Source organism: Phacochoerus africanus, chromosome 7 (assembly GCF_016906955.1).
Source record: "Phacochoerus africanus isolate WHEZ1 chromosome 7, ROS_Pafr_v1, whole genome shotgun sequence".
In the NCBI taxonomy this organism is placed as follows: domain Eukaryota; kingdom Metazoa; phylum Chordata; class Mammalia; order Artiodactyla; family Suidae; genus Phacochoerus; species Phacochoerus africanus.
Window position 1 is genome coordinate 167,412 of NC_062550.1, and position 18,240 is coordinate 185,651.

The 18,240-nt window shown below is 59.0% G+C and overlaps 2 protein-coding genes across 3 annotated transcripts; both read left to right on the forward strand.

Annotated features, from left to right (window-relative positions):
* Window positions 1-1,781: 1,781 nt before the first annotated feature.
* Window positions 1,782-5,352, forward strand: CHKB (choline kinase beta). 2 transcript variants are annotated; one of them, XM_047785848.1, is made up of 11 exons: window positions 1,782-2,313; window positions 2,529-2,637; window positions 2,916-3,029; window positions 3,210-3,343; window positions 3,611-3,706; window positions 3,888-3,946; window positions 4,034-4,115; window positions 4,224-4,332; window positions 4,475-4,578; window positions 4,823-4,904; window positions 5,079-5,352. In XM_047785848.1, the coding sequence occupies exons 1-11, from the start codon at window positions 2,090-2,092 to the stop codon at window positions 5,151-5,153; spliced, it is 1,188 nt and encodes a 395-aa protein (XP_047641804.1). In that variant the 5' UTR covers window positions 1,782-2,089; the 3' UTR covers window positions 5,154-5,352. The 2 variants fall into 2 exon arrangements, with proteins under 2 accessions (XP_047641804.1, XP_047641805.1); XM_047785849.1 differs by having other exon boundaries at window positions 1,825-2,035.
* Window positions 5,353-5,487: 135 nt separating this feature from the next.
* CPT1B (carnitine palmitoyltransferase 1B) lies at window positions 5,488-13,663 on the forward strand. The gene is made up of 19 exons (XM_047785847.1): window positions 5,488-5,991; window positions 6,331-6,490; window positions 6,835-6,974; window positions 7,265-7,442; window positions 7,711-7,812; window positions 7,990-8,127; window positions 8,206-8,283; window positions 9,072-9,179; window positions 9,254-9,338; window positions 9,896-10,091; window positions 10,428-10,613; window positions 10,698-10,803; window positions 10,892-11,008; window positions 11,409-11,573; window positions 11,647-11,781; window positions 11,877-12,029; window positions 12,565-12,678; window positions 13,133-13,225; window positions 13,338-13,663. The coding sequence occupies exons 2-19, from the start codon at window positions 6,350-6,352 to the stop codon at window positions 13,419-13,421; spliced, it is 2,319 nt and encodes a 772-aa protein (XP_047641803.1). The 5' UTR covers window positions 5,488-5,991; window positions 6,331-6,349; the 3' UTR covers window positions 13,422-13,663.
* Window positions 13,664-18,240: the final 4,577 nt, after the last annotated feature.

Below are 18,240 nucleotides of genomic sequence, written 5' to 3' on the forward strand. Positions count from 1 at the left end.
AGGATAGGCTCCAGGACGTCTGAGGACTTCCCTCTCACTCTCTGACATGCATTGTCTTACCATGGGCAGAACACTCGTCACTTCCTTCCCAACCATGTCCGGTTAGCATGATGTCATCTGTGTTATGTAGGACGTCCAGACGGTCAAGGTCCCAATGGATCACATTGTGACAGAAAGCACAGGAGTTAAAACAGCCTTGAAGCAAGACAAGGAATATGTTTGGCTGTCTTTCCCATATAAAAGTGAACTGCTTTTACAAATTTACTCTTACTACTGGAAACTGAGTGGTGGGGAAGAATGGTTAGCACATCAACTGCATCATCAGGTGCCAGAGGTGCATTAATCAGCTCCAGGACGGCGATCTCTCCCGACACAGCTGCTGCGAATGAAGGCTTACTTTGTGGGAGCCCGCCACCACTTACTTGAACCTACCTGGATTTTGCAGGGGCCATTCAGGTGAATTGACAGGGGTATAATGAGATTTATGTCTTTGAGAGTGACATGGAATGCAGCATGGGAGGGGGTGGGGTTTCAGAGGCTTCCCCGTGGCTCTTCATACCATGTGAGGTCAGGGGTCAAAGTACAAGCTCTGCCCATTACTAGGTATAATATAACCCCAAGTATGCTCCAGGACCAAGGAAGCGACCTCAAGACTTGGGTCAGGATCCTGTTCACCATGGGACTTCCACAGCCTCTACTCAGACTGGTGGTCCATGAGGCTTCATGTGCCCTGCACATGTGTCAGCTCAGATCCTGTGTCTAACAGCTCTTGAAAGGTCTGGATAGTCCCTTTTCCAAAGTAAGGGACTTTTGTTAAGAGGTGCTAGGTCCCTTTGGGAAAGGATTAGAGGAGTATTTTTTAATGTACTTTTGGGGGCACTGTAGGATCCTTTCTGTAAGGGACTGAGCCTCCCTTTCCACCAGTGGGTTCCAGGTCTCAGAACTGGCTCAGATTAAAATACAGAGTGAGGGATCGTGATTTTCTACTGCAGCAATTGACATTCGCCTTCTGATCACTAATTCTTGATTTCTTTCTCGTTATTCAAATCAAACACCACACCATTCTAGTCAGCTATCCATCTATTTCACCCCAAAGAACACCGTGGTCCAACAGTGCCACAGATTCCCAGGGGTCAAGTCTTCCCCTGTCGACGCTCCAGCAAGGGATGGAAGAAATGCAAGGAAGCACTCCAAACTGCCGCAGTTGGACAAGGAGAGGTGATGAAGCGTCCAGTATCTGCTCCAAGATGTGAGCCTCTCCTCCCGGGTTTGATTTTGTAATTGATTTTAGGTGTGGGGGCAAGGGGGCTGGCGGAACGGGGTTAGGCTGGTTTCAAGAAGGGCAGCAGGAGCCCCTTTTCAGCGGTGCCCTTCAAACGGGCAAGGGAGTCCCAGCGATGATGAGGGATTTCAGGCTATTTGTTAACTAAAGTTTATTTAACACTTGCCACATGCACCCCCTCCCCAACTCTCTCCTCTCCTCGTGTGACCCACACCCAGGACTCGCCACCCTCATCCAGTGGCTCTCTTCCTTGGCCGACTGACTGCCCCAGGAACCAACTTTGTCTGCTGAGGAACGGACGCTGCCCTGTCAGCGCCCGGACCCTGGAGAAGGCCCTCCCGGTCTCAGAGGCACTTTCCCCGGGCCACCGCCTTTATGGGTCCCGCCTGCCACTCAGCGGAGGACTCACCGGCCCGCCCGTGTGGTTCGCCCACGTGACAGACCGCTGCGCCCCGGACCCGACGGCTCGCGACGCTTCTGATTGGTCCGCGCCATTTCCTGCTTCCGGGTTACGGTCCAAACAGTGGCCTGTCTCTCGAGCAGCCCTGCCCAGAGAGAGAGGCCATTGGCCTTTGCTCTGGACAGGGGCGGGGCCCAGCCTTCCGCACTGGCCACCGAAACAGGGTCTTCCAGCGAGCTGAGTGGCGCCGCCAAGAGCGGAACAGAGCCGGGGAGACCCGAAGACGACCAGAGCAGCGCAGGCTGGCCGGAAGCGGAACCGAGCGGAGCCGAGCGCAGCCGGAAGGAGCCGAGGTTGCCCGAAGGGCCTGAGAGCTGCCGGGCGTTGGGCCGGGTGGAACCCGCGCCATGGCGGCCGAGGGGACAGCTGTGGCCGGAGGCGGGGCTGTCGGAGGCCTCCTGGCCAAGGACAGCTTGCTGCAGTCTAAATGCCCCGACGCGGCCCCAAGCCGGCGGCGCGGCTCCGCGCGGTCGCGAGACGCCGAGCGCCGAGCCTACCAGTGGTGCCGGGAGTACTTGGGCGGGGCCTGGCGCCGAGTGCGGCCGGAGGAGCTGAGGGTTGACCCCGTGAGGTAGGAGGTCAGGGGTCAGCCCCTCCGGTGCGCAGGTTGGGGTCAGGCTCAGCTCAGGCTCAGGCCCTTGGGAAGCTCAGCGTTTCTGCCGACCGGGAGCGGGATGGCGCCCGCTGCGACGAGGGGGCCCGGGGGCGGGGCGCGGGGGCTGCACCCCGGGCCTGGGGCGCGGAGCGGACGGCGGGCTGAGCGCGCACCCTGTTATGGGTCTGCAGCGGAGGCCTCAGTAACCTGCTCTTCCGCTGCTCGCTGCCGGACCACCTGCCCAGTGTTGGCGAGGAGCCCCGGGAGGTGCTGCTGCGGCTGTATGGGGCCATCCTGCAGGTGAGGAGGGAGTGAGGGCCGCGGTGGCCGGTGGCCTAGGATCTCTCACCTAAGTGTGGCAGGTGGTACTGTCTCCGTTGCACAGTTGGGGATCCTCAGGCTCAGGGCCTAAGTACTTTGTTTTTATGGTAGAAATGCCCGCGCTCCGGAGCCTCTAGGCAATAGAACCCGAAGTCCCAGCTGTGATGGGAGGAGCAAGCTGAAGGTCCCGTGGGTGACAGCGCCGCTTTGCTGCTGACCTTGTGACTGTGAACCCTTCGCTGTACATCTTCTTTCAGGGCGTGGACTCCTTGGTCCTTGAAAGTGTGATGTTCGCCATTCTTGCAGAGCGGGCGCTGGGCCCCCAGCTCTACGGAGTCTTTCCGGAGGGCCGGCTGGAACAGTACATCCCAGTATGAGCCCAGCCCGGCCCTGACTTCCCCAGCCCCTATCCCCCTTCCCAATGTCTGCCTCCACGTTCCTTACTCCCAGGTAGGGAATCTTCCCCCAGCCCCTGACTCCCTCCCCCCGTTCCCCTACCCTTCCCCTCCTGCCCCAGCCCCTTCACCACCCTGATAGGTTCCTGGGTGCAGAGCCGGCCACTGAAGACCCACGAGCTTCGAGAGCCAGTGTTGTCTGCAGCCATTGCCACGAAGATGGCCCGTTTCCACGGCATGGAGATGCCTTTCACTAAGGAGCCTCACTGGCTATTTGGGACTATGGAGCGGTGAGTCAGGGGCCGCCTCGCGGCTCCTGCATTCAGGCTGGACCCTCATGCTGGCAGTTACTACACTGGACTGTAGCCGAACGCGTCCAGTGGTCGATCCATCCCTCCAGTTGAGTGGATCAGGCGTCCCGCTGTCTAGCGTGGTCTCTCACAGAACAGGCTTCCCATTGATCCCTAGACACGTCAGTGACAGAACGGGCAGGACAGCTTGGCCTGGGGTAGAGGAAAAGGACAGCAGGGTGAATGTATCTTGTTTTGGGGCTTCAGGTATTTAAAGCAGATCCAGGACCTGCCCCCCACTGGCCTTCCCCAGATGAACCTGCTGGAGATGTACAGCTTGAAGGAAGAAATGGGCAGCCTCAGGTGAGGGCAGGCAGGATGGGGTGGGACAGCAGGGACCGAAGCTCATAGGAGGTGTGCCAGGAACCTCGTGGTGCCTCCGCAGGATTTGCTGAGGGCTGGGGTCAAGGCCTAGCCCACGAGGGTGGGTCAGACCCTCCTTTCATCACTCCTGCTCAGAACCTGTGCCCCTGTTCCCCTCCAGGAAGTTGCTAGACACTACCCCATCACCCGTGGTCTTCTGCCACAACGACATCCAGGAAGGTAAGAGAAAGCATCTGAGTCTCCCAGCCTAAGGTGGGGGGACCAGAGAGCCCCGGAGTGACCAGAACCTTACCCACTCTCCTCCAGGGAACATCTTACTGCTCTCAGAGCCGGAAAATGCTGACAGCCTCATGCTGGTTGATTTCGAGTATAGCAGTTATAACTACAGGTGAGGCTAAGAGGACGGCTTCATGGGGGTCTGTTCCCAGCGCCCTGGAAAAGCAGACCAGGTTTTTCTCTGCATCCTAGCTGCCCACTGTCTGCCTTATTCCCCCAGGGGCTTTGACATTGGGAACCACTTTTGTGAGTGGGTTTACGATTATACACACGAGGAGTGGCCTTTCTACAAAGCGCAGCCTGCAGACTACCCCACCCGGGGACAGCAGGTATGTGAGCCAGAAGCTGGGGAGCAGGACCTGGCCTCTGAGGGAGAAGGAAAGTGAAGTCTGGAAGGAACAGTGGGGAAGGGTGTTACCTGGGAAATGCCCCTGGTCTCCCCATTTCCTGACTCTTATCTTTTGATTTCAGCTCCATTTTATTCGCCACTACCTGGCGGAGGTAAAGAAAGGTGAAACCATCTCCCAGGAGGAGCAGAGGAAACTGGAAGCGGATTTGCTGGTAGAGGCTAATCGGTGAGGAAAGAGGGTGGGGCACAGGGCAGAGGAAAGGGGGCCTGAGGAAGCCGCAGGTCAGGTGGAAGCGCTGAGGGGGCTGGCAGCCAGGGGGGAGGGCTGAGGCTGACGGGACGCCGTGGGAGTGGGAAGAATCCGGACAGGGCAGCGGTTAGGATGATGCGGGAGACGTTAGTTTCCAGTCTAGGGCTGGGGCTCAGGCAATGCCAAACGTGCTCTGAAGCCCTCTTTTCCTGCCCCTCAGGTACGCTCTGGCATCTCATTTCTTTTGGGGTCTCTGGTCCATTCTCCAGGCATCCATGTCCACTATAGAATTTGGCTACTTGGTAAGTAACCCAGGAGAGTGAATTAGGTGTGCGAAGGGGGAGCGGCAGGGGCCTGTGGGCCTCGGTGACGTCTGCAGGCGGGTCTCCAGTGGCCGGGGGGAGACTGAGGGAGGCATGGGGAGTTGTGGGGAGCCGAGTGTTCTCACCAGTCTGTGGATGGGTTTCCTTTCCTAGGAGTACGCCCAGTCTCGGTTCCAGTCCTACTTCCAGCAGAAGGCACAGCTGACCAGCCTCCAGCCCTCATCCTGATGCTCCACCTCTCAGCTCCTGGGATCTCTCCCGGAGCCTCCAGGGCAGGACCCTGGGGACTAGGCTGAGCCCCTGCGTGAGACCGGGGTTGAGGAAGCTGGCCTCTCCAGCCCCAAGTGTGAGCAGGTCCCCACCGTGGGCAAGTGGGCAGAAGCCCTGGGATGTGTGCTTTAAGACAATAAACCAGCTTCTTCCTTCACACCCTGTCCTGCCCTGCTTGGGTGCGGCAGAAGGTCCCACAAAGGACTGCACGCAGATGACACAGTGACCACTGTGCAGAGCCTCAATTTCCCTCCTGAAAAGCACGGCCATTGGACGATCTGGGCTTGAAAGTGTCTAGGGATCCATCCTGCCAGTTGGAGCCCCTGCCTGCTCTCCCTAGTCCCTGCTGCAGCTTAGAAGTCGTTCCGAGGGCTTGGGTGGGGGGCTCTGGGGAGTAATGGGGTACAGAGAGGGCCCCGGGGTGGCGCTGCCCAGCCGGGGTGCTGGAGATCAGGGAACAGGAGGCACAGCTGACACACTGACGACCTTTTCCCTACATTCGGCTATTTTTAGCTCTAATGCCACCATCCTCACGTGAGACCCACTGCCCCCCCCCCCAGCTCCCAGACCTTTGAACAGTCTTCGGCTTGGAGGAACTGCCCCCCGCCACGCCTGATTCTCGCCACAGAGAGGCGGGTAGATTCTGGCTGCCGCCCCCCATCTGTTCTCTCACCCCAAATTTGGGAGTGTGTGTCGGGTTCCCGGCGAGGGCGGGACTTAGGTGGCCGGGCTTGAAGGACGTGGGGACACGGCCAGAGCAACTGGCCCCACAAGCGGACGGGAGCAAAGCCCTTCTGTGAGTGAAGCTGGAGGGTGACAAAGACCTGGGCCGGCAAGGCGGTGGGGTGGGGGTGTCGCGGAAGGTGCCGGGGTGCCAGGGCCCCAGGCGGCAGGGCCGGAGTTGCTGAGATCCCGCCTCCCCACCAGACCGACTTCGGCCGCCTTTCCCTGTGGTTGGAGCGCCTGACGTTTTCAAGCCCCCCGACCTCTGCGCCTTCGCGCGACGATCTGCGGCGGTTGGGGGGCCGGGAGGGCCCCCCCCACCCGCAGGCGGGGGGCGCGGGCAATGGCGGGGGGCGGAGCTTCGGCGCGGGCGGCTGAGCCTCTGCCCGTGCGCGGTCCTGCCGCCTCCCAGGTGCTGACCAACCCCCAGGATGGCGGAAGCGCACCAGGCTGTGGCCTTCCAATTCACAGTGACCCCAGAAGGGGTCGACTTCAGGCTCAGCCGGGAGGCCCTGAAACATATCTACCTGTCAGGGATCAATTCCTGGAAGAAACGTCTGATTCGCATCAAGGTGGGTGCAGGTGGTTCTGATCGCCTCCTCCCAGCAGGTGCAGAATAGAGCCTTTCAGGGAGGCAGAGGCCAGGTGTCAGCTGCTGCCCATTGTCAAGGTCCTCCACTCCCACCTGGGTTGGTAGATCTGAAACCATGCTCCAGCAGTGCAGACACCAGAGGGGTGCTCAACGTTTGGAGAGGAGAGGCGTATGCAGGGAGGGGCCTGGGGCACAGTGATCAGGTGCTGCAGGTGGGGGGGTGGGGAACACCAGACGTGAAAGAGAAGTAAAAACAAAGACCACATAGGCACCACTTACCCCAGTGCTTCTCGCTCTGGGAGCATGCCCGTTTTTGCCCCACAGAATGGCATCCTCAGGGGGGTGTACCCTGGCAGCCCCACCAGCTGGCTGGTCGTTGCCACGGCAACAGTGGGTTCCTCCTACTACAACGTGGACATCTCCATGGGGCTGGTCAATCACATCCAGAGATGTCTTCCTGAGAGGTAAAAATGGGGCGGTGAGAGAGGGCTGGGCGGGCTCCCAGGCTGAGGTTCCTGAGCTGGGCAGATAGAGGACAGTAGCCACTGGAGATCATGGGGCTGGGGCAGCCATCTCGGCCCTCACTTCTGTAACGTCGTGCGTGACGCACTCTCAGATGTAAGCGTGTCCAGGGAGGGGGTCCACCTTTGGTGCCTCTGCCCCAGGCTGGCTCACATGCATCAGGACCGGACAGTCAGTTTTCCTGAGGCTGGCCTCGAAGGGCCCCCTGCAATCCTCCCCCCTTCTCTGACAGATATGGCCCCTACTGGACCCCACAGACCCGGGCACTTCTCAGCATGGCTGTCGTCTCCACGGGGGTCTGGATGATAGGCATCTTCTTCTTCCGCCAAACCTTGAAACTGCTGCTTTCCTACCACGGTTGGATGTTTGAGATGCACGGCCAGAGCAGCCGCGTCACCAAAGTCTGGGCTGTGAGCAGAAGCTGGTGAAAGGGGTTCAGGCATCTTGGTTGGAGACCCTGGGGCCTCACTTTGGGTTCTGAGCTGGAGGGGACAGCCAAGCGGGGCATTGGTGTTGGTTCCAAAACACCAACAAATACAGTGCGTTTGGAAAAGCAAGTCACGTTGACGCTGGAGCCGGGGTGATTCTGGTTCCAAGGGGCTGGGACAGCTCCTCCTTTGCTAGTTTCCATTCTTTCCCCCGGCTTCTGCCTCAACATCCCCTGCTGTGTACCCCCAGATCTGTGTCCGCCTTCTGTCCAGCCGGCGGCCCATGCTCTACAGTTTCCAGACATCTCTGCCCAAGCTTCCTGTGCCCAGCGTGCCAGCCACGATTCATCGGGTGAGGGCCTGGGTCAGGCCTCCCAGTGGGCAGGGCAGGCTGGACTCAGAGGGCTTGTCCGAACATAAGGAAAGAGTGGGCTTGGGAGGCAGCAACGGGGCTGGGTCTGGAAGAAGGCGAGGTCAGCGGCAACTGCTGCTGACGGGCCTTCGCACTGACGATGACTTGGTTGGATAGTACCTAGAATCTGTGCAGCACTTACTGGATGACGAGGAATACAGCCGGAAGGAAATGCTGGCCAAGGAGTTCCAGGAGAAGACTGCCCCCAGGCTGCAGAAGTACCTGGTACTCAAGTCATGGTGGGCGACTAACTATGTGAGTTCCACCTGCCCTGTGTCCTGGCTGCCCACGCCCCATCTTGCACCCCAGCTCTAACCTCCCACCTGCCCGCAGGTGAGTGACTGGTGGGAAGAGTACGTCTACCTTCGAGGCAGGACCCCCCTCATGGTGAACAGCAACTATTACGTCATGGTAAGAGCCAGAGCCACACGGGCTCCTGTGGGCTCAGCTCTGTCCCCAGCTCTGGTCTCCAGGCAAAGGACCCGAAGGACAACCCAGAGCCCTCGTGGTTTCCATGGGCTAGTGGGGGTTCTGGAGGGCAGCCTGGAGGAAAGGGAAGATGGGGGTGGGGGCATGTCCTGGAAGAATAGTCAGGAAGCAGCTCACAGGCTCAAGGAGGTCTGGGGAGCCCAGGGGACCCCATAGCTGACACTGTCACTCCCAGAGGTTCACTGCCCTGCCCAGCCCAGGCTCTGTCACTTCCTTCCTTGGTTCTCTCACCAGCTTTCCAGCCACAGCTCCCCAGCTGTCCCGACGCCATCCCCAGGGAACTTCCTTCACCGTGACTTCCTTTGTGTCCCTCTACAGAGCCAGAACTGTTTTTCTTAGCACTCAGGAGGTCTCTGTTGGTCCCACCCCATGTGACTGGCCCTTCTGCTCCCAGGGCGAGGCTGTGCACAGCCAGCTGGGCCTCCCTGCCGCCCTCTCCCACTTCTGACGCACAGAGGAAGCAGCATGCTCATCTTTGCCTCCTCCAAAAACCTGCACACAGCTTGTCCAGACCAGAGGTTTTAGGCTGTTTTGTAGTGGTGGAAAAATAAACAAAACAGGTTGAAGCTGGAGCGGGGATGATGTGATCGGTTACACATTTCATCTCTGGCTCTTCGCCTGCCCTCGTGGGGCATGCAGGGCAGACTGGGGGGAGGAGACGCCGTGCGCCCCTGTTGCAGCCTCCTGCAGGCTCTGCCCCCTCCTGGCAGGACCTGGTGCTCATGAGGAGCACAGACGTGCAGGCGGCCCGCCTGGGGAACGCTGTCCACGCCATGATCATGTATCGCCGTAAACTGGACCGCGAGGACATCAAGCCTGTGAGTCGGGTCGGGCTGAGGGCGGGACCGGGAGGGGAGGCCCGAGTCTGAGCCGAGCTGGCCCTCCCTCCCAGGTGATGGCGCTAGGCATCGTGCCCATGTGCTCCTACCAGATGGAGCGGATGTTCAACACCACGCGGATCCCGGGGAAGGACACAGGTACTGGCCGCGGGACGGCGCCCTCCTCCCAGCCGCGGGCCGCCACGGCCGGGTGCCTGTACTCGCTCCCGGTCTCCACGGTCCTCGGGGCCCTGTGACGTTGAAAGAGGGCCAGGGTGTGACGGAGACAGACCCATGCCGTTTCCAGGCACGGTTCTGGGACTGGGACCCTGCGAGGCCCAGGGCGGGGCCCCTCCCCCGCAGGGCACCCAGGGCAGGGGAGGGGAGGCTGCTGCCTCCGGGGAGCTGCCCTTCCGGGGGGCCTGTGGCAGAGGAGGGGCCGCCGGAGCAGCAGCCTGCATTTCTGTGTGATTTCCGGCAGTTTTGGTTTCCCTTCTGTGACATGTTCCGAGGGACTCTTGCTGGCCTTAAATGAGAGATGCAGAAGCTCCCAGCATGGGGCCTGGCTTCGTGCCGCAGACCCACCCCAGGGGAAGGAAGGCGAGGCAGATGCCTGACAGAGCGGGGGTCCACCTAGCCACCCAGACCGAGGCTGGAGGGGGCAGGAGGTGCTCCCTGCCTCCCGGCCTCAGCCCAGCCCCTGGCCTCTGTCCCAGACACACTGCAGCACCTCACAGACAGCAGGCACGTGGCCGTCTACCACAAGGGCCGCTTCTTCAAGGTGTGGCTCTACGAGGGCTCCCGACTGCTCAAGCCTTGCGAGCTGGAGCTGCAGTTCCAGAGGATTCTGGACGACCCCTCCCCACCTCAGCCTGGGGAGGAAAAGCTGGCAGCCCTCACTGCAGGGGGAAGGTAGTGGGCCCACTGCAGGGACCATCCAGGCCCATGTCCCAGGTGCCTTGAGGAGAGGCGTTGGGGCCCACCCGGCACCCTGGAGCTCAAGGCCAGAGGCGTGGCCGAGGGAGGGTCGTGCCGGCCCGGTGCCCTCTGGGTCAGTCGGGACCTGCAGGTGTGAGGGGTGCAGGAACTAACGGCAGCAGGGTAGCTGCTGTGACCTCTGACGGGTGGTGAGGGTGTGCGGAGGGTGGGGACAGCCCATCACACCCCAGCTCCAGACCCCATCCGATGCTGGGAGGCACCCTCGTGCCCACGGCGGCCCCACTGCTCACACTGCCCTCGTGCCCCCAGAGTGGAGTGGGCGCAGGCACGCCAGGCCTTCTTCAGCTCTGGCAAGAACAAGTTTGCCCTGGATGCCATCGAGCGCGCTGCTTTCTTTGTGGCTCTGGACGAGGAGTCTCACCACTATGACCCGGAAGACGAGGCCAGCCTCAGCCTCTACGGCAAGGCCCTGCTGCACGGCAACTGCTACAACAGGTACCCGCTGCCCTGGGCCTGCTGCCGCACGGCCCCTCCAGGTCCCTCCGCCACCTCTGTGCCACCACCACCTCCTCCCTGCAGGTGGTTTGACAAGTCCTTCACCCTCATCGCGTTCAAGAACGGCCAGCTGGGCCTCAACACCGAGCATGCGTGGGCAGACGCCCCTATCATTGGGCACCTCTGGGAGGTAAGAGGCCCGGGGAGGGTCCTGCGGGGCATTGGTGGGGGGGAGCGGGCGCAGATGGCCTCTCAGCTGGACCTCCCCTACCCCGCAGTTCGTCCTGGGCACGGATACCTTCCACCTGGGCTACACGGAGACGGGGCACTGTCTGGGCAAACCAAACCCTACGCTGGCAACCCCTCAGCGGCTGCAGTGGGACATTCCTGAGCAGGTGTGTGAGTCAAGAAGGGGTGGGGGTGGGTGTGTGGGAGTGACAAGCCCACTGTGCCTTCCTCTCTGTCCCAGCCCCACTTGGGAAGGGTCACCGGTATCTTGCGGTCCAGACGGGCCCCAGGGAAAAGAGATCCCAGGGTCATCTGAGGGTTCGAGAGAGACATGAGATGTGAGCTCGTGTCCATGGAGCATCTCTCGGCGCCCCCTCCCGCACGCAGCCCAGCCTGGCCCTGCGCCCTGGCCCCCGGCCTGTCCTCAGTCGCCTCCCCCTGAGGGCGTTGAACCCCAGCCCGCCCAGCCTCGCCCTCATCCGTTGCTCACCTTCAGGCCTCACAGATGTGACGCTGGGCTCTTGCTGGAGAGCTGTGCCCCCAGCTGACCTCTCCATGTCTCGGCAGTGCCAGGCGGTCATCGAGAGTTCCTACCAGGTGGCCAAGGCGCTGGCAGACGACGTGGAGCTGTACTGCTTCCAGTTCTTGCCCTTTGGTAAAGGCCTCATCAAGAAGTGCCGCACCAGCCCCGACGCCTTCGTGCAGATCGCCCTGCAGCTGGCCTACTTCCGGGTAGGGGCCGGGCCGCTGAGCAGTGGGGTGGCCCCAGAGCTGCCTGGGAGATTCACCCCTCTGTGTTCCCCAGGACAGGGGCAAGTTCTGCCTGACCTATGAAGCCTCGATGACGCGAATGTTCCGGGAGGGACGGACAGAAACCGTGCGGTCCTGCACCCGCGAGTCCACAGCCTTCGTTCGGGCCATGGTGGAGGGGCGCCGCGTGGTGAGCACCCCCCGGCCTTGCGGTGAGGGGACCCCTCGGCCTTTTGCTGGCGTGGGGGTCAGGGCTGCTCTTCACTGCTCCATTTCTGCCCCCAGAAAGCAGACCTGCAAGCTCTGTTCCGGAAAGCTGCCCAGAAGCACCAGAACATGTACCGCCTGGCCATGACCGGGGCTGGGATCGACAGGCACCTCTTCTGCCTTTACGTGGTCTCCAAGTACCTGGGGGTCAGCTCCCCTTTCCTGGCTGAGGTCAGTGTCGATGGGCGTGTCCTCACGCCGGCTCCCCGCGGGTCTCCGCCTGTTCCCTCACTTGCCCTGGATGGCTGGGCCCAGCCTTCCCGCTGCACACCCCACCCAGGCCTGCGGACCTGGCATGAAGCAGGAGCCTCCCCCCGTGGACTTGGTGTCCTCATGAGAGCAGCTGGACAGACAGACGTGTCAGGTGGCGACAGTGCCCGTGAGAGAGGCGCAGAGGCTAAAGGGAATCCGTGTTCGGCACCTCCAGGACCTGGACACTGACACTGAAGCAGGGGTGTGGGTGTTTGAGGAACAGCAGGAAGGGAGGGGGCTGGCAGGCCACATGATTGAGGGCTTTGTGCCGATGCTGCGACAGTGAGGCCAGACCTCGGGGACCAGGGGCAGCAGTCGGGGAGGTCCTGCACTCCATCCCCTTCCACATCCGCAGCCAGGACGGTGCCTGGCTCACACAGGTGCTCGGGCCTCACCTGTCCGCAGGTGTGGGCGGAGCGCATGGCATCTGACTGCTGGGGCCTCCCTGCTGCAGGTGCTCGCAGAACCCTGGCGCCTCTCCACCAGCCAGATTGCCCAATTCCAGATCCGCATGTTTGACCCAAACAAGTACCCCAATCACCTGGGTGCCGGCGGCGGCTTTGGCCCTGTAAGTGCCCTGGACAGCAGACAAGCGGGCAGGACCAGGGGCCGGAGGGTTCAGTAGAGAGCGCAGGGCCTCAAGGTTAGACCAGAGGCAGGAGCACAACCGGACCTGCCCTGCATGGAAACAGACGGTCCTGTTGACCCCAGCATGAAAGGTGGCCGGGACCCCACCTCTGCTGGAGCGACCTTGCCTAGGGCCTTGTGCTCCCTCTCAAGTGGGCTGGCTTGTCAGGGAGCCAGAGACCCTGGAGAGGCAGTGATCCTGCACACCCCGAGGGAACTCGAGGTCGTGGCTCCGGGGCGGGGGGTTGGTCTGCAGCCTGGGGCGGAGCTCCTCCATTTCGGCACCGTTTCCCGGGGGAGGCCCCTTCCTGTGAATCCTGCGGGCGGAGCAGCTTGGCCTTCAGATCCGCAAGGGCTGGTTTACCTCTTTTCGTCACCGCTCGTGCTGCCCCCAGGTGGCCGATGACGGCTACGGGGTCTCCTACATGATCGCGGGCGAGAACACCATCTTCTTCCACGTCTCCAGCAAGTTCTCAAGCTCAGAGACGGTGAGTCTCCCCTGCGCCCCCAGGGCCCTGTCTGGCTGGGGAAGAGCGCTTGCTTGTGGGGACAGAGGGGCAAGGCTCGCCTGGAGTTGCTCTGAGCTCTTGACTTGCGCAGAACGCCCAGCGCTTTGGGAACCACATCCGCCAGGCTCTGCTGGACCTCGCTGATCTCTTCCAAGTTCCCAAAGCTGACAGCTGAGGGCTGGAGAAACACCAGATGCCCTTTTGGCCCCGCATCGTGGAGGAAGGGGCCTGTGGTCAGCTCGCAGGCACAGGGGTGGCCGTGCGCAGGTGCCCAGGCTCCAAGGACACCTCTGGTAGCAGCTGCTGCCTGAGCAGGGCTGCTCCCAAGGGCTCAGTGGTGGAAGTCGGGCTGCAGCAGGGAGGGAATCTTGATTTTTTTTTTTTTCTTGCTAGATGCTAATAAAAATAAGTTTGTATAATTCTATTTTAGCCCTTAAGTACGTGTGTTTTGCTTGGGAACTAGGAGGGCCTCCCCCTGCTCCAGCTCAGGCCAGGGAAGTGGCAAGGGCAGGGCTGTGGCTGGGAGACTATTTGCGGAGGCTTCTGACCTGCTTGGAAAGGTGGGTCTCTGCTGTCCACACCCACATGTGCATTTGGAATCAGTTCTTACTTCAGAACCTTCACCTGCTCCCTGGGGCCCCTTCTGTGTGTCTGTTGGAGGGGGGTGTCCAGCTGCCTCTGTGCCTGCGCATGCCCTCTGCACCCCCCACCCTGGCTGGAGCACAGCTCCGAGGAGGCCCTCAGCATCGGGAGAATCTGCAGTCCCAGGCCTGAGGTCTGGGTGCCAGGTGGTCGTGTCTGTGAGAAGGTGCACAGGATAATCTGGAGCAACAGACATGCCTTCCCTTGGGTCAGCTTTTTAACTCATATTAAAAGTAAACGAAAAAAGTGGGAGTTCCCGTCGTGGCGCAGTGGTTAACGAATCCGACCAGGAACCATGAGGTTGCGGGTTCGGTCCCTGCCCTTGCTCAGTGGGTTAACGATCCGGCGTTGCCGTGAGCTGTGGTGTAGGTTGCAGACGCGGCTCGGATCCCGAGTTGCTGTGGCTCTGGCGTAGGCCAGTGGCTGCAGCTCCTATTGGACCCCTAGCCTGGGAACCTCCATATGCCGAGGGAGCAGCCCAAGAAATAGCAAAAAGACAAAAAAAAAAAAGTAAACGAAAAGAGGACGATGGAAAGTGTAAGCAGCACTCGCTCACTGTCGCTGTGAGCGTGAGTGAATCCCGGTCTCCGTACTCCACCAGGTGCTGAGAACCAGACATGAATTAGACACGCTTCTGTTTCTCTTTCCTTACCAACCCGTGTTTATGGAGCACCCACCATCCGCTTGGCTCTGTGCCGGGGACTCAGCGGTGAGCAGAGCACTACCTGCCCCTGCCCACGTGGAATTCACCACTAGGTGCGGCAGGCATGGATGGGGAGGGTGCGGCCGCCAGGGAAACCTGGAGGCTTTCGATTAATCCATTCAGCAAGAACTTCCCGAGTGCTACAATGTGCTAAATCCTGGGATACTGCAGTGACCAAAACTGGCATAAATGCTCCCTCCCTGTGGGGCTTCGAGTCTAGTAGGGAAGCAATCACCAGGAAGAACGAGTAAAAATTACTGGTGGGTCAGGAGGTAGTAAGTGCTGCGAAGAAGAGTGAGTAAGGGGAAGGGCTGTGGAGGGGAAGTGCCAACTTCAGACAGGTCGGCAAAGGCAGGCCTCCCTGAGTGGGGCCATTTGACTGAGACCTACAGGGGCTGAGGGCACAGTCCGTGTAGGTGACCAACAGCAGTCACCCTTGTGTATTCCTGGCTAAGACAACAGCAAGAACCTTGGGGCATGGTGAGTTAGGAATCCGGCATTGTCACTGCAGCAGCTCAGGTCGCTGCTGTGGCGGGGATTCAATCCCTGACCTGGGACTTCCACATGCCGTGTGTGCAGTCAAAGAAAAAAGAACCATTGCTTCATGGTGCCAGGATCCTGCTGTGGTGGAGAAACAGAACCAGAACCAGAGGGCCTGCGCCTGGCGTGAAGGCAGAGGAGGAGCAGGAGGGGACAGACAGGTGGAGCGGGGCAGCATGGGCCTCAGAGGCCAGGCTCTGGCTTCTCCGAATGATGGGGAAAGCCACCGGGGTTTGAGCAGAGGGTGACATAATCTGCTCTAAATTTTAACGGGATCACTCTGGCTAACCAGAATGACGTGGGGTGCAGTAAGAACAGAAGCAAGACGACCCAGCAGAGGGTACTGCCAGTGGTGGTGAGGCGGAGCTGGGAGGAATGGTGGGATTAAACTAAGGAATGGAGAATCAGGAAGCTAGGGGGATCAAAGATAATTCACATTTTATATTCCGATGACTGTGTGATTAAGATTTTTAAATACTGGAGTTCCTGTCATGGTGCAGTGGTTAACGAATCCAACTAGGAATCATGAGGTTGCAGGTTCGGTCCCTGCCCTTGCTCAGTGGGCTAACGATCCGGCGTTGCCGTGAGCTGTGGTGTAGGTCGCAGACACGGCTCGGATCCCGCGTTGCTGTGGCTCTGGCGTAGGCCGGTGGCTACAGCTCCGATTCAACCCCTAGCCTGGGAACCTCCATATGCCGCGGGAGTGGCCCAAGAAATAGCAACAACAACAACAAAAAAGGCAAAAGACCAAAAAAAAAAAAAGATTTTTAAATACTGAGTTTGACACACTCTAAGAAGTATGTGTGAAAATGCCTCATAGACTCTTGAAAATATAAATTGAAAGAAGGATCTAGGCTCCTAACAATAGCTTTGAGGGTTGTTAAAACACTGAGAGCATGAGAAGATTCCCAGGACAGAGGCTCCTAACCTTTCTGAGTCTGTGAGAAGCTTGTAAAAGTACATCTGTGCTCACAAAATGTTACCCTCCATAGTAGAGCTTGCCCAGGCTCTCAAAAGTAGCCTCACCGACCTCTGCCTCTCAGGCACCTGTGTAATCTACCCTGGGAAAGGGTCTGGGGTTTGGTAGGGTTCCGGGGGACATCAGAGCTCACCCAACCCTGGGAGAACAGTGAGCAAAGATTCCAACGAGCTGGCTTTTAATTAATGTTAAAATTCAAAGTTATTTTATCTGATTTGTTCTTGGTTGAAATAAGAGAGGAAACCTCACTGCTAAACCAGGGTATAAACCTCTGGTGACAACCCACCAAGCCCGAATAAGATCCTTGTACCCCACACGTGTGCAGATATGCGTTAGTTAAGACCAGCCGCCATGGGAGTTCCCGCCGGGGCTCGGTGGAAACGAATCCGACTAGTATCCATGGGGATGCAGGTTCAGTCCCTGGCCTCACTCAGTGGGTTAAGAATCCGGCACTGCTGTGAGCTGTGGTGTAGGTCACAGAAACAGCTCAGATCTGGTGTTGCTGTGGCTGTGGCATAGGCCAGCAGCTGCAGCTCCAATTCCGCCACATGTCATGGGTGCGGCCCTAAAAAGTGGTGGTGGGGGGGACAGAAAAAAAAAAGGATTTCCCATCATAGTGCAGCGGAAATGAGTCCAACTAGGAACCATGAGGTTGTGGGTTCGATCCCTGGCCTTGCTCAGCGGGTTAAGGATCCAGTGTTGCTGTGGCTGTGGCGTAGGCTGGCAGCTATAGCTCCAACAAGACCCCTAGCCTGGGAACCTCCATTTGCTGCGGGTGTGGCCCTAAAAAGCAAAAAACACAAAGAAACACTAGCAGCCATAACAGATAAAGCCTGAAATCTCTGGCTGAACCCGAGAGGTTTAACTTGTTCAGTTGGCTGAGATGAAGAGTTTGCTCCAGACCATGATTCAAAGCCTTGGGCTGTCAGAGGTCCTGCCTTCCTCAGGGAGCTCCCACTTTGTCTTGGACAGCAACATCCCATAGGTACATGGAGGAGAAAGAGGTCCATGCATGAGAGGCTTTTATGAACCTGGCCTGGTAACGATACGGGGCATTTCCTCCTACATCCCACTGGCCAAGATGCGAACTGCAAGGGAGGCTGGGAAACGTAGTCTAGCCGTGTGCCCAGGATGTAAGGGAAACGTGTGATAAACAGCCAGTTTCGGATGCACAAGGGCACAGCCAGACCAGACAGATGTCTCCAGACTTTCTGAGACCGGATCCTCCTCAGCCTGGGCTCTGCAGGGTGTTTCAGACAGCCCACCTCCAGCTGCTGGGCACATTCCAGACCAACTGATCTTTTCTGAGTCTCTTCTGCTCCTCTCCAAGAACCTGGGCCCCAACTTCACTCTCCATTCTTAAAGGAGGCAGGCTCATCCACACCCTTGCCTCTGCCTTTTCTGAAGCTCCCACCTGGAATCCTGTGCCATTTCTCAGCCTGGTAAACTCCTACTCCTCCCTGAAGCTGCCTTCATGACCTATCAGAGTTATTCATAATTCATGTTTTTCTGAGGTGCTTCAACAGAAATCCTTTCTAGAAAGCCTAAGCAAATGGTGGAATGATTAGAAGTATGCAGGCTGGCTCACAGGTGAGAAGGAAGAGCCAAAGAATCAGATTCAGGAGTTTGGGTTGTGGCTCAGTGGTTAACGAATCCAACTAGAAACCATGAGGTTGCGGGTTCAATCCCTGGCCTTGCTCAGTGGGTTAAGGATCCGGCGTTGCCATGAGCTGTGGTGTATGTCACAGACGCAGCTCGGATCCGGTGATGCTTTGGCTGTGGTGTAGGCCGGCAGCTATAGCTCTGATTCGACCCCTAGCCTGGGAACCTCCATATGCTATGGGTGCGGCCCAAAAAGACAAAATACAAAAAAAAAAAAAAAAAAAGGAATCAGATTCAGAAGGAGCAGGAACCTGACAGCTTAGAGAGAGGATGTGGTCCAGACAGCAGACTCAATAGCTAGGTGAGTGCTCCCTCTGTGCCCAGAACTGTCTGGTGCAACTCTCGCTGTTTTTCTACTCTACAATCAGTCTGCTAAGGATTGGAATCCCTGAAAAAATTCCGTAGGTCCCAGGTTTGTTAGGAATCTTCAAGTGTTTGTCGTATTCAAAGCCAAAGTTGACCTTCCAA

Coding starts and splice junctions, on each gene's coding strand:
- CHKB (XM_047785848.1), top strand. CDS start 2,090: ATGGCGGCCGAGGGGACAGCTGTGGCCGGAGGCGGGGCTGTCGGAGGC. Junction 2,314..2,528: donor CTGAGGGTTGACCCCGTGAG/GTAGGAGGTCAG, acceptor ATGGGTCTGCAG/CGGAGGCCTCAGTAACCTGC. Junction 4,116..4,223: donor TATAGCAGTTATAACTACAG/GTGAGGCTAAGA, acceptor TTATTCCCCCAG/GGGCTTTGACATTGGGAACC.
- CPT1B (XM_047785847.1), top strand. CDS start 6,350: ATGGCGGAAGCGCACCAGGCTGTGGCCTTCCAATTCACAGTGACCCCA. Junction 8,284..9,071: donor ACAGCAACTATTACGTCATG/GTAAGAGCCAGA, acceptor CCCTCCTGGCAG/GACCTGGTGCTCATGAGGAG. Junction 10,614..10,697: donor CACGGCAACTGCTACAACAG/GTACCCGCTGCC, acceptor TCCTCCCTGCAG/GTGGTTTGACAAGTCCTTCA.